This window comes from Geotrypetes seraphini, chromosome 19, assembly GCF_902459505.1.
Source record: "Geotrypetes seraphini chromosome 19, aGeoSer1.1, whole genome shotgun sequence".
Classification (NCBI taxonomy): Eukaryota; Metazoa; Chordata; class Amphibia; order Gymnophiona; family Dermophiidae; genus Geotrypetes; species Geotrypetes seraphini.
In genome coordinates, this window is record NC_047102.1 from 14765221 (window position 1) to 14779656 (window position 14436).

General features: G+C 41.0%; 1 protein-coding gene across 16 annotated transcripts in view; it reads left to right on the plus strand.

The window, feature by feature from the left end:
- PPFIBP2 (PPFIA binding protein 2) overlaps positions 1-14436 on the plus strand; it is a 201343-nt gene that overhangs the window by 139448 nt on the left and 47459 nt on the right. For 15 of the 16 annotated variants that reach the window (XR_004537596.1, XR_004537597.1, XM_033928355.1 and 12 more), the window contains 3 exons: positions 2107-2167; positions 3145-3186; positions 9854-10010. Coding sequence is in view for 14 of the 16 variants with exons in the window: in XM_033928355.1 (XP_033784246.1) it covers positions 2107-2167; positions 3145-3186; positions 9854-10010 (260 nt within the window). In the remaining 2 variants the exon portion in view is untranslated. The remainder of the gene's footprint in view (positions 1-2106; positions 2168-3144; positions 3187-9853; positions 10011-14436) is intronic. The other variant, XM_033928358.1, reaches the window with a different exon arrangement.

Below are 14436 nucleotides of genomic sequence, written 5' to 3' on the forward strand. Positions count from 1 at the left end.
TTTAAAATCATAAGTGTCCGAGGCTTGGGCGGTTAAGGCAGAGCTTACAAGAATGGGGCAGGGACAGCGACAAAACTCGCGGGGACAGGATGATGGGGACAAATTTTGTCCCCGTGTCATTCTCTACTGTAGATTAAACACTGGTGTGAACTTTGCACCAGTTCAATTAGTTTGAAAATTGCTCCACACTTCTTTGAGAAATAATTGTGCTAGCTGAAATCTAGGCAGGCTGTGTACCACCTTGCAAGAGTACAATTTCAGTTACAAAGCAAAAGCCCTTGATGCTAAAGTTTCAAGTTTTCAAGTTTTATTAGTTTTTAATATCCCGATCATAAAACGAATATCTGACCGGTTAACAATAAAATTTAAAATAGGTAAAAGGGAGAATAGTTAGGTGTATTGAATATTTAGAGTAAACATATATAACATATACAGACAAACTAGAAAGTGAGGATAAGTGGGGAGGTGAGGAGAAGTTACATAATATTAGAGAAAATGAGATAGAGGGATAGGGGTAGAACATGAGGCTTGCACCAGAAGACATATGAGGAGAGACTGGAAGCCCTGAATATGTATACCCTAGAGGAAAGGAGAGACAGGGGAGATATGATTCAGACGTTCAAATACTTAAAGGGTATTAACGTAGAACAAAATCTTTTCCAGAGAAAGGAAAATGGTAAAACCAGAGGACATAATTTGAGGTTGAGGGGTGGTAGATTCAGGGGCAATGTTAGGAAATTCTACTTTACGGAGAGGGTGGTGGATGCCTGGAATGCGCTCCCGAGAGAGGTGGTGGAGAGTAAAACTGTGACTGAGTTCAAAGAAGCGTGGGATGAACACAGAAGATTTAGAATCAGAAAATAATATTAAATATTGAACTAGGCCAGTTACTGGGCAGACTTGTACGGTCTGTGTCTGTGTATGGCCGTTTGGTGGAGGATGGGCAGGGGAGGGCTTCAATGGCTGGGAGGGTGTAGATGGGCTGGAGTAAGTCTTAACAGAGATTTCGGCAGTTGGAACCCAAGCACAGTACCGGGTAAAGCTTTGGATTCTCGCCCAGAAATAGCTAAGAAGAAAAAAAAAAAAAAAAAAATTTTAAATTGAATCAGGTTGGGCAGACTGGATGGACCATTCGGGTCTTTATCTGCCGTCATCTACTATGTTACTATGTTACTATGAGGGATGAGGGTACATGGTAAAAGTGATATGCACTGAAGGAAAGTTAGATTTATGAATTACAGGTAAACTGACCATAAAAGAAAGAGAAGGAGAGAAAAAACAAAAAAATAAAAAATAAAAATTAATGATTGGAGATTAAAATTTGTCAAAAGCATCTTGAAATAGGAAGGTTTTGAGATTGGTCTTGAATTTTGGTAAATGAAGTTCATCGCGGAGAAATTGAGGGAGAGAATTCCATAAGGTGGGGACAGTTATAGCGAAATTAGTTTTCCTAGTATAGTAGGATTCTTTTAAGGATGGAATAAAAAGAAGTTTTTGGTCGGTAGATCTTAAGGAACGAGGAGAACTTTGGGGTATTAATAATTTATCAAGAAATAAGGGTAAGTGGGAGTGTTTGATTTTAAAAGAAAGCAGAATAATTTTATAAATTATACGGTGGGTGACAGGGAGCCAATGAGCTTCTTTTAGAAGAGGGGTGACGTGTTCAAATTTACCTATTTTGTAGATGAGTTTAATTGCTGTATTTTGTATGAGTTGTAAACGTCGAAGTTCTTTTTGGGGTAGTCCATTTAAAAGAGAGTTACAGTAATCTAAGTGGGAAATGACTAAGGAGTGAATTAGGATAGTAATCGAGTCGGTATTTAAAATTGAACTGAGTGAACGGATGATACGTAATTTAAAGAAACAGGTTTTTACTATGTGGTCATGAAAGCTAAGCTCTCTGTCTAAAGTAACGCCTAGTAATTTTATTTTAGTGTCCATAAGTAATGGTGCAGATTTAATGTAAATTGTTCCTAGTAAATGCAGTGGAAAAACAGCTTCAAGAAACTGATTCCTGTTCTTCTTTACCTGTTAGACCATTTCTGCGTAATGCATATTTTGTTTAATGCTGAAATATTTTGTTTCCCTTTGTTTATATATCTCCAGAGCTCATCAGAAAAAGCTTTCAAGCAGTCTGGAGGACCTGCATAGTGGATCTTTGGAAAAGGTTGGGACACAAACAGAACAGGTTCTCAGTAATGAATGCTAGAACTGAACTATGACCATTAAATATTTTCATATTTGCTGGTACTAAACTTTAATCCATTGCATGTCTAACTCTGCTCATCATGTAAATGTCTTGTCATGTGAAATATTAAACATCAAGAGAGTTTGTTGTAATATATATATATTTTAATATATATATATTACATGTAGAGCCAACAATTCCTGTAGCAGCTCATTCACAGTCTGCTTTGTGAATGCAATGTACTTTTTCGTGGAGAATTGACTTCCAACTTGAAGTGCCTCAGTGTATAGTCAGAATATGTATTTTTTTTTTTTTTTTTGGGTGGGGGGGGTTGCAATGTTTGATTAAGAAGGAGACTATTATTCCCCAGCCAATGCCGATGCTGCTCCTTGAGCACAGAAACTTTTTCAGGGGATGTAAACGCTCTCTACTGTCTGCTCAGGAGATGATGTCATTGGTTTCACCCAGGATGTGCTCCTAGAAACAGGAAGTCAGAGCAAAATTTAGCAATAACTATGCAGAGAAATAAACATGATCCTCTATATATGAACTCAGCGATAGCATGGAAGGTAATTCTTCACCAAACACATAAAGGTTTGTGGTGTTTTATAAAAAAATTTTAGGGGTTTAACTTCTGTGTCTCCTGAGGATGGCTGTCTGACTTTCAAGAATTCTGTCATGGGAAATGTTTATTTATCATGGCTGTTTTTATTGAGATCTACAATTTAATTAGACATTTACATTCTGCTCCATATTATTGGGGATCTAGATGGCTATTGCCAGTGCCTGTGTGGGTTGCTACGTTCTTTTGAACTAGTCATGTGAGGGGATACGTCATTGCTCAGACTTTGGTCAACTGTTCGTCTTGTGCTTGATGTTTTATGTGGATGCTTACAGTAACATTTATCTTTCTTTTTCGGTTCCGTTATGAAATTACCCTCCCTGCAAATCCGTAGCATGTAGACGAGACTCCTGCAGAGCCTGTTATTAAACCAGAGGTATATTAACTGACCTACTCGTATTAACCTTTTCCTTTCGTGTGTCCCGGATGACGGGACATTCCAAAAATGTCGTTGCCATCGTGGATAAACAGTCTGTATGGACTAATAAAGAGCCAGGAACACAAAATATTTGAATTTACAGACTTATAACTTATTTACATTATGTTTACAATAGCCGTAAATGATAACGGTGGATAATACAAAACTTTGCTAAACTAATTACGATTGGAACCAGCGTAACGTCAAATTTATTACGATAGGAAAAGGTTAATGCTTGCTCAGTGTCCATGCATTTCTAATATGCTTGCAATTTAACACTGTGGATAGAATTTTCTTTGCAGTCTTTAGTTGTGTTTGTAAAGGAGGCGAGGAGAGTGGATAAGACCGAGAAAATAATTAAAAATGATGCTTATTTCTATGCATTACATGGAAAGGTAGAGCGGAACTTAGATAGACCAGCTCCTCAAAAACCACCCCTTCATCTATGCCCCATCCCAGCCCCCTTCCACATCCCAACATCAGCACACCAAACCCAACTGATGGTGAAAATTAGCCACAGCCCTCATTATGGCACATTACAAATTAAATATATAAACAGCATACTATCAATCTAACACAATATTCCCGAGCTACCTTAAACAACAAGTTATGGCCCCCAACCCTGCCATGCCAGCAAGGATCTGAGAAGTGGCATGTCCCCCATGTGCCCCATTCTCCAGGGTCACCCGACCCACCAGACACGGCTCCCAGCTGGCCCACCGCTCATCCCCTGATGAGCCCAGCAGCCAGTAGCTCGGGATACAGAACCCTGAGCCACCAAAGCACCGCTCCCAGAGCCAGAACCCAAAGGGCTGGCGGGTAAAGGCACCTCAGAGGATCAGGTAAGCCTTGAGTACTCCGAAGTCACGGCTTTTAAGCTCTCGGCCACAGCCCACCAATAGCGAGTCTTCCCCACGGCGGGAAAGACCCGCCAGCCTATCCCAATCCACCAACCCTCTACCCGACTGGCCCCGCATCTGTGTCTGGCAACCACGCGGGCCTCCCAGCTCCGCATTAAGTTCACCCGTCGAGACAAACTCCCGGACTTCCTATTCATACAACTAAGAATAGGGTGGACTGAAATTCCTGCTTGTACAAACTATACTGGTAACTTTAGCATTGCCTCCTTTATTTGAAGGGTGGTACTTAGCAGTAATCAGTAATCTCAGTGGGGTTAATTTTCGTAAAAGCCAATGCAATTTTCGTTTTGGCTAAATATTGGGTCAAACTACGGCTGACTTTCTGGTTAAATCTAACCAGACAACAGTTGTGCAGTTAAATTTGAGGCACGCGTTTATAGCCGCACTTAAGTAGAAAAATCAAATTAATTAGTATAAAATATTAGGTCAGTTTGAGAACCCCATTGTGGTCACACCAACTCAAACTTTTTTTTTTTTCTCCAGCTAAACCTGTATACAAAGCAGTGTTATGTAGACAGATTGTAACCAGACCCAGAAATAGAAGGGGTGCTTAATCTGTTAGTTTTATGTTGTTAAAACCTGACTTTTTACATAAATATTTTGGTTAAGAACATAAGAAATGCCTCTACTGGGTCAGACCTGAGGTCCATCGTGCCCAGCAGTAATGTAATGTAATGTAATTTATTTCTTATATACCGCTACATCCGTTAGGTTCTAAGCGGTTTGTGCAGCAATCCTCTATCTATACCCCTCTATCCCCTTTTCCAACAGGAAATTGTCCAATCCTTTCTTGAACCCCAGTACCGTACTTTGCCCTATTATGTCCTCTGGAAGCGCATTCCAGGTGTCCGCCACACGTTGGGTAAAGAAGAACTTTCTAGCGTTCGTTTTGAATCTGTCCCCTTTTGGCAACATTCTAGAGCTCAGACTGTGATGTCATAATGCCTCATTCCACCAATGCCTAAGCTCCGTCCTCATATGCACAAGCCTCAAACCCTTTAAAACGATAACATAAGAACATAAGCAATGCCTCTGCTGGGTCAGACCTGAGGTCCATCGTGCCCAGCAGTCCGCTCACGCGGCGGCCCAACAGGTCCAGGACCTGTGCAGCAATCCTCTATCTATACCCCTCTATCCCCTTTTCCAGCAGGAAATTGTCCAATCCTTTCTTGAACCCCAGTACCGTACTTTGCCCTATTATGTCCTCTGGAAGCGCATTCCAGGTGTCCGCCACACGTTGGGTAAAGAAGAACTTCCTAGCGTTCGTTTTGAATCTGTCCCCTTTTGGCAACATTCTAGAGCTCAGACTGTGATGTCATAATGCCTCATTCCACCAATGCCTAAGCTCCGTCTTCATCTGCACAAGCCTCAAACCCTTTAAAACGATAACATAAGAACATAAGCAATGCCTCCGCTGGGTCAGACCCGAGGTCCATCGTGCCCAGCAGTCCGCACACGCGGCGGCCCAACAGGTCCAGGACCTGTGCAGCAATCCTCTATCTATACCCCTCTATCCCCTTTTCCAGCAGGAAATTGTCCAATCCTTTCTTGAACCCCAGTACCTTACTCTGCCCTATCACGCCCTCTGGAAGCGCATTCCAGGTGTCCACCACACGTTGGGTAAAGAAGAACTTCCTAGCATTCGTTCTGAATCTGTCCCCTCCGGAAGTCCTAACATGAGTAGTATGTAAGCCATGGATTTGTAATTCAGCCCCTGAAGATGAAGCTATCCATATTTTTTTTATTTTAAAATTCATTATTGATTTTATAAAGCATATAAAAAGTACATTTAAACATTCAACATTTTAATAAACAGCATTTAAATACTTGCATTAAACAAGAATCAATTAACCATACCATCCTTCCCTCTCTCCCCGTCCTGGATGTGCGTGCATAACAATAAATTAAATCTGGCAGGTAAATTATTAATCTTTAAGGTATTTATTTATTGAATTTTCTATACCGTTCTCCCAGGAAAGCTCAAATTGGTTTACTCAAATTTATTCAGGTACTCAAGCATTTTCCCTGACTGTCACAGCGGGCTCACACTTTATCTAATGGACCTGGGGCAATGGGGGGATTAAGTGACTTGCCCAGGGTCACAAGGAGCAGCGTGGGTTTGAACCCACAACCCCAGGGTGCTGAGGCTGGAGCTTTAACCACTGCGCCAACCTCTCCCCCTCTTTAACATTTTTGATCTTTCCTGATTGCTCTGCTAACATTCTTTCATATCGGTAAGATAAACCGAGCGTTTCCCACCAAAAAGTAAAATTTAGACGATCTCAGTTTTTCCAGTTTCTAGTAATTAATTGTATGGCCACACCTGTCATAATAACAAGAAGTCTATCTTTATTGCCATCCATATTTTCAAATGAAAACCAATTTGGAAAGATACAAGGCAGCTTTTTAGTAAAAGCTTAGTCAAACAGCCTCACTCTGAGTATGACTGGCGTTTCAAATTCCTTTGTTACGTAACAACATTTAAAGCAGCCTTTTTGTTCGGATAATTTTTCATAATTAAAATCTTTTTCCACAAATAAGTATTAATACAGAATGTCTTCATCATAAAATCTATATATATAAAATCGGAGGTATGTATGTGTGTATGTATGTATGTGCCGCGATCACGCAAAAACGGCTTGACCGATTTGAACGAAACTTGGTATGCAGATCCCTCACTACCTGGGATGATATGTTCTGGGGGTCTCGCGGCCCACCTGCACACGTAGGCGGAGCTACAAACAGAAAATCACATTTCACCCATTCATGTCAATGGAAAAAATGTAAACAGCTGCCATTCTCACAGTAAATCAAAACTGGCTTGACCGATTTGAACGAAACTTGGTATTCAGATCCCTCACTACCTGGGGTGATATGTTCTGGGGGTCTCTTCACCCAAGAATTTATATGTTCTTGCTCCTGGAGGTGAAACTAAAAATGTTGTTTATAATCAAGTTTTGTGTTTGTTGTATTGTATTCATTTTGTCAAATATTTCACATTATAATTTGAATATTGTACTTTTTATAAAGCTGTAAAAAAATAATTTCATTCACCACTATAAAGTATCTTTATTTGAATCCATTTACAGTGTTATTGCTATAATTAAATACCCGTGCAACGCCGGGGCTTCAGCTAGTACAAATATAAAAATGAAAACCAATCAGTGTTCAATAATACATTATGTAATCCGCCTTGAACCGCAAGGTAATGGCGGAATAGAAATCACTAATGTAAAGTAATGTAATATAAAATGACCCAGATAACTGAACCCGGTAGTATGTTGCTGACAGTGTTGGTAAATATTCGGAAAATGATCTCAAAAAATGCCCAAGTGTCAATGTCCTAAACACTCAAAATTGGGCTGCAGATGTTCTCATTGGTCAAAAAACCTTGTGAAAATGCAAATGAGGAAGCCATTACGTGAAACAGACTGGCCACCGTAGGGCTTAAGTTAAGCGCTTTTTTTTGTTGTTGAAATTAAATGTTTCTTTGTTGGACACATGAAGAGGAAGTAAAGAAATACAAAAGTATAAAAAATAGAGTTGAATTTTCATGAGGTTTTTTTGACCAATGAGAATATCGCACCGGATTAGCACGCGCTATAGCGTGCGCTATTCCGCACGTTAAGGCCCTAACGTGCCTTCGTAAACGAAGCCCTAAGTGACTTACCCAGGGTCACAAGGAGCAGTGTGGGATTTGAACCCACAACCTCAGGGTGCCAAGGCTGTAGCTCTAACCACTGCACCACACATTCCCTATAACATGCCTATATTATATATTGTTATACTGTGATTTTAGAAATCAATAAAAGTTATTTGTTATAAAGTATAATTGCCGTTTTATGATGAAATGACCCAGATAAATGAACCCGGTCATACGTTGCTGGCAGTGTTAGTAAAAATGAGGAAAATGACCTTAAAACGCCCAAGCGTCAAAATCGGGGTGTAGATATTCTTGGTGACGGGACTAAATCGCGCGAGACAACGGCGCGCAGACAACTGAGCGCAAGGTTGACGGCGCGCCGAAGAAAAGCACTATTTTAAAGGGCTCCGACGGGGGGTGTAGGGGGGAACCCCCCCACTTTACTTAACAGACATTGCGCTGGCATTGTGGGAGGTTTGGGGGGTTGTAACCCCCCACATTATACTTAAAACTGAACTTTTTCCCTAAAAAACAGGCAAAAGGTTCGGTTTCAAGTACAGTATAATGATGGGGGTTACAACACCCCACACCCCCCACAACGCCAGCGCAATGTCTGTTAAGTAAAGTGGGGGGGGTTCCCCCCCACACCCCCCGTCGGAGCCCTTTAAAATAGTGCTTTTCTTCGGCGCGCCATCAACCTTGCGCTCAGTTGTCTGCGCGCCGTTGTCTCGCGCGATTTAGTCCCGTCACCAAGAATATCTACACCCCGATTTTGACGCTTGGGCGTTTTAAGGTCATTTTCCTCATTTTTACTAACACTGCCAGCAACGTATGACCGGGTTCATTTATCTGGGTCATTTCATCATAAAACGGCAATTATACTTTATAACAAATAACTTTTATTGATTTCTAAAATCACAGTATAACAATATATAATATAGGCATGTTATAGGGAATGTGTGGTGCAGTGGTTAGAGCTACAGCCTTGGCACCCTGAGGTTGTGGGTTCAAATCCCACACTGCTCCTTGTGACCCTGGGTAAGTCACTTAGGGCTTCGTTTACGAAGGCACGTTAGGGCCTTAACGTGCGGAATAGCGCACGCTATAGCGCGTGCTAATCCGGTGCGTGCGCTAAAACGCTTAGCGCACCTTCATAAAAGGAGCCCTTAATCCCCATTGCCCCAGGTACATTAGATAGAGCGGGAGCCCACCGGAACAGTTAGGGCATAATGCTTGAGTACCTGGATAATTTGTAGTCCGCATAGAATTGTACGATTTGTGGAATATAATTTTTTTTTTTAAATAATTATAAAGTGTTCAAATAGGCAACAGATTTTAACTGGGAATATTGTAACGCAGTGGTTCTTAACCTTGTTGGAGGTACTGAACCCCACCAGTTTCATATGCGTGTTCACCAAACCCTTCTTTATTCCCTTAGTTTTGCCGGAGCTAGACTAGAATTACTCAACTTGGCATTGCAAATCATGCAATTAGGACGCTGACTACCATCACGTTCCGTTATACATGTGAATCCATATTGTACATATTCGTCTGACCACTTTCGGATTTTGCTCGACATAGTTAGTAAGGGATTGAAATATTAAGATAGGTTATCACACGACGTACCATCACAACAGTTACAATTCGACTACTGTGCGCATCAAATCCACCGCAGCACAGATAGGCCAAGCGATGTTGCGTGATCACCTGCAGCCAATTATGGACAAGCGGGGCGTATCATCACGTATCATAAGCGCTTCGGTCACGTTCAATCATCTATCAGTTAAATCACAAATTTTGATCAGGAATAGATTGATGTCTATAAGGCGTTAGTTACAGATTGATAGATCAAGAAACCGAGTACACGATCAGTCTTGATCAAAATCACTGAATAACTGATAGATGATTGAACGTGACCGAAGCACTATATGAGTCGGAGGTGTGTTTTGACCTCCGCCGAACCCGCGAGACTGACTCACTGAACCCCTGGGGTTTGGTCGAACCCAGGTTAAGAACCACTGTTGTAAGGAAATCTTGATATCTTTTTTCTCCCTTTTTGCAGAACAAACCGCATCTAGATGACATCCGATCCATGACTTTGCCTGGCAGGTTACCTCAAGCCACTGTGAATGGGGAGCGAGAAATCTCTATGACGCCAACAAACCAGAATGTTACCAGGGAGAAGAGCCACAAGGAGGAGAACAGTATTCAGAGCCTAAGTATGTCACCTGGATAACACTCTTCCCAGAAATAAAATTATGGAGCAAACTTGCAACCGAGTGACTGACGGCGGTTTCTGATAGAAACATAGAAAATGATGGCAGAAAAGGGCTATAGCCCACCAAGTCTGCCCATTCCAATTATCCACCCCCCAGAGTTCACTCCCCTAGAGATCCCACGTGAATATCCCATTTCCTCTTAAAATCTGTCACGCTGCTGGCCTCAATCACCTGCAGTGGGAGTCTATTCCAATGATCCATCACTCTTTCGGTGAAGAAGTACTTCCTGGAGTCGCTCTGAAATTTCCCTCCCCTGATTTTCAGCGGATGCCCTCTGGTGGTTGAGGGTCCCATGAGACAGAAGAGATCATCTTCCGACTCGATACGTCCCGTGATGTACTTATACGTTTCAATCATGTCTCCCCGTTCTCTTCTTTCCTCAAGTGAATACAGCCACAATTTTTTTAGTCTTTCTTCATACGTGAGATTGTCTTGTGAGCTTAGGGCAGGTGTAGAGGGAGGCAATAAGACCAAAGAAGGGAGGTGGGTGAAGAGTGGAGAAAACGGGCCTACTTCTGTCGTAGAGGGCAGTAATTTTCAGTCTATTTTCGATTCATTCAGGCTTTTTTAACATTTGTTTTAATGATAGTTTTTCAACAGCTTTTTAATACACAGTAGTCAGCTTAATATGCATTCATTCATAGTGTCAACCATCAATCCACAACGGCATATAATAAACTTCAAAGTGCCTAATTTCTAAGTGATCTTTTTTTCAGATAATACCTTTCTAAGTACCTCTATGGTCTTCAGTTCCAGCCAACCACCAGCCAAATTATTTGAAGGCTTGTTTCTCTTTCTGGCTTTTATTCATCATCAGACCTTAGTTTTTTTTAAAGTGCTTGTGCTCTATATTCTATGTTTTGTGCAAATCGATAAACTTTTCTTATACAACTTTAAAACTTTTGTACTTAGCTTTAGCTATTTCTTCATTCTTTTTTTAAACCTCGGGAAGGACCTGGATACGTTGAAAACAACCAAGGGGATGACGCTGGAGGACCTTTCCGGCCTAGCACAAAACCGATTTTTTTTTTAGATCCGCAATTCATCAAGTTGCTAGGACTTGAGCAAGTGTCGATGGCACTTGACAACGATTCAAAAACACATGCAGGAATGGATGTGTGTGTGATGGCAGCACCCATTTCACAAGGGTCAACTTCTAGAATATCAACAGGCCAACATGGCAACATACACTTATGTTTTTGGAGAAGTAGCCTCTTCAATCCATCTAAAATTCTGCATGACTTAAATTCCGTGAGAGCTGCCATACTCACATTACCCCTTTCCTCAAATCACTTCATTGGCTCCCCATCCATTTCCAAATACATTTCACAACTCCTCTTAAGAACATAAGAATAGCCTTACTGGGTCAGGCCAATGATCCAGCAAGCCCAGTAGCCCGTTCTCACGGAGGCCAGTCCAGGTCCCTAGTACCTGGCCAAAACCCAAGGAGTAGCAACATTCCATGCTATCGATGCAGGGCAAGCAGTGGCTTCCCCCCATGTCTTTCTCAATAACGAACTATGGATTTTTCCTCCAGGAAATTGTCCAAATCTTTCTACGCTATCTGCTCTTACCACAACCGCTGGCAATGCATTCCAGAGCTTAACTATTCTCTGAGTGAAAAAAATATTTCCTCCTATTGATTTTAAAAGTATTTCCCTGTAACTTCAAGTGTCCCCCTAGTCTTTGTCATTTTTGACAGAGTGAAAAATCGATCCACTTGAACCTGTTCTACTCCGCTCAGGATTTTGTAGACTTCAATCCTATCTCCCCTCAGCCGTCTCTTTTCCAAGCTTAAGAGCCCTAACCTTTTTAGTCTTTCCTCATACATGAGGAGTTTCATACCCTGGTCGCTTTTCTTTGAATCTTTTCTAGTCCTGCTAAATCTTTCTTGAGATGAGACTAGAACGCAATATTCCAATTGAGGTTGCACCATGGAGCGATGCAGGGGCATTATAACATTCTTAGTCTTGTTAACCATCCCTTTTCTAATCATTCCTAGCATCCTGTTTGGTTTTTTTGGTTGCCGCCACACATTAAGCTGACGGTTTCATCGTATTTTCTACAATGACACCCAGATCCTTTTCTTGGGCGCTAACCCCCCAAGGTGGACCCTAGCATCACTTTGCATTTGTCCACATTAAATTTCATCTGCCACTTGGACGCCCAGTCTTACTGACCTACAAGTGTATTCACTCGGCCGTCCCTTAATATCTCTCTTCACTTATCTCCCCTTGTGCTCCTTCCCGCAAACTCAGTTCATCGAGTAAGTCCCTCCTATCCGTACCCTTCTCCCCACTGCCAGCTCCAGACTCCGTCCCTTCTATCTTGTTGGACCATATACCTGGAACAGACTGCCTGAGTCATTACATCAAGCTCTATCTGTAGCAGAATTCAGATCCAACTAAAAGTTCACTTTTTCGAGGGTGCTTTTAGCTTTTAACTCCTAACTCCTACTCACTATAAGACACCTATGCCCATCTTAGCATTCTCTCTGTGAGAAACTCCTCAACTCCTCTATGTCCTGTTTGTCTGTTTAAATTAGACTGTAAGGTTTTCTGAGAAGGGACTGTCTATTACATGTAAAAATACAAATGTAAGACCTTCAGCGCTTAAGAAATAATAAATAGTGGTAGTAGTGGGTTGAGAACCAGAGAAGCCCATTTCAAATCCCTCTGCGGTTCCTTGTGACCTTGGGCAAGTCACTTAACCCTTCATTGCCTTGGGTACAAACTTAGACTGTGAGCTCACTAGGAAGATGATAATACCTTCTATACCTGATTGGAGCTTGTTCTGGAAAAATGTGTCAGCTAAATACACGAAAGAAACATACTGGGCTACGTTTCCCTGAGATGTCGCTAGCAAATGATCTTGGCTGCTGTATCGCTTTCGGTAGAGACGGGGGTTGAAAAACTCGGAGGAATTACAGGGCTGACCTCCTCTAATCCCTCATGTAGGGTGCTGCACAATTTTAGCACTTTTATATAAACTAGACATCTCCAGGAGCAGATTTAAATCCCGATATTGATCTTGGGGTACATAAGCGTGCACTCCCCGGAAATGGGGTCTCCATTTACCCCTTTGCTTCAAAAGGCCCACTGGTTGCCAGTCTCACACAGGGTAACTTATAAAATCGCTCTTCTGGCATTTAAAACAACGCAGACCAAACACACCAGCTTTCATAGATAGACTTCTGATTCCATATGACCCCCCCAAGAACTTTAAGATCCATCTCTCAATACAACCTTAATATTCCCTCTTTAAAAATCATTGGCACGCGTCGCACCTCCACGTTTTCTGTTACAGCCCCTACAATCTGGAACGCTCTCCCTTTGTATATAAAAATGGAAAAAAACCTAAAAAATTTTAAAAGCAATTTAAAGTGCTTTCTTTTTAACGATGCTTTTAACTGAACTACTTTCCCTTAACTATTAATTTTATACTGCTCCCCAGTTCCTAAGTGTTTTTCCCTTATATGTTCCTCACTTTTCTATTACAAGTGTATTTCTTCCCCCTTTTCCTTACGTTTCTATGGCCTACGGGTCAACATTTACCCAGTTTGTACGGTCTGTAGTCTTGTAGTTTACTATAGGAAAGTATGTTTAATTGTCATTTTTGTTAAATGTTAATACTTTTTACTTTGTACAACGCTTTGTAGTATCGAAAAGGCGTTTAATCAAAAATTGAATAAACTATAAACATTTTTGCCTTTTTCTAGTTCTGCTCAACAAAGATACAGACCGTGCAACATATTTGTAATCTGTGCATGTATAACACTTCTTTCTAAACGTGGGATTTAGATATCTATGCAATAGACATGTCCAATTGCGCAGAAGGTTTGTACAATAATCACTCGAGTCTCTGTAATAATAACAGTTTATCTACCGCAGGACCGTGAAGTTCTATGCGGTTTACAATGATTAAAAGATGTTACAGATTGAGTTAATTTGTAATTAACATCTTCCTCTTGAGCTATCTTAAGGGCCTCCTCTATTTTCTCGACAGAATTTCCTATAGTGTAGATTACTGGGTTCCTATTTGTGGGTTTGAATCCTACAGTGAAGGTAGTATAATATGGGGCCCTAACATGTAAATTATCCCCTACCTGTCTTATTTAATATCAACAACTTGTATTTCTTTCCCCGTTTTTTTCCTTTTGCTTAATATGTTTTGTCAGATTAGTCATATTCGTTCGTTTTGTTTCCCCCAGAAATTTGTAATTTTATTGTTTTGTGCATCGCTTGGAATTTTGAATATGCAATTAATCAACTTTATAATAAACTTGAACTTATTTTCATAGGGGAGATTTAATTTTAAGGCCTGGGATCTACCGTTTTAAAAATAGCACTTTCTGATATAATGGATC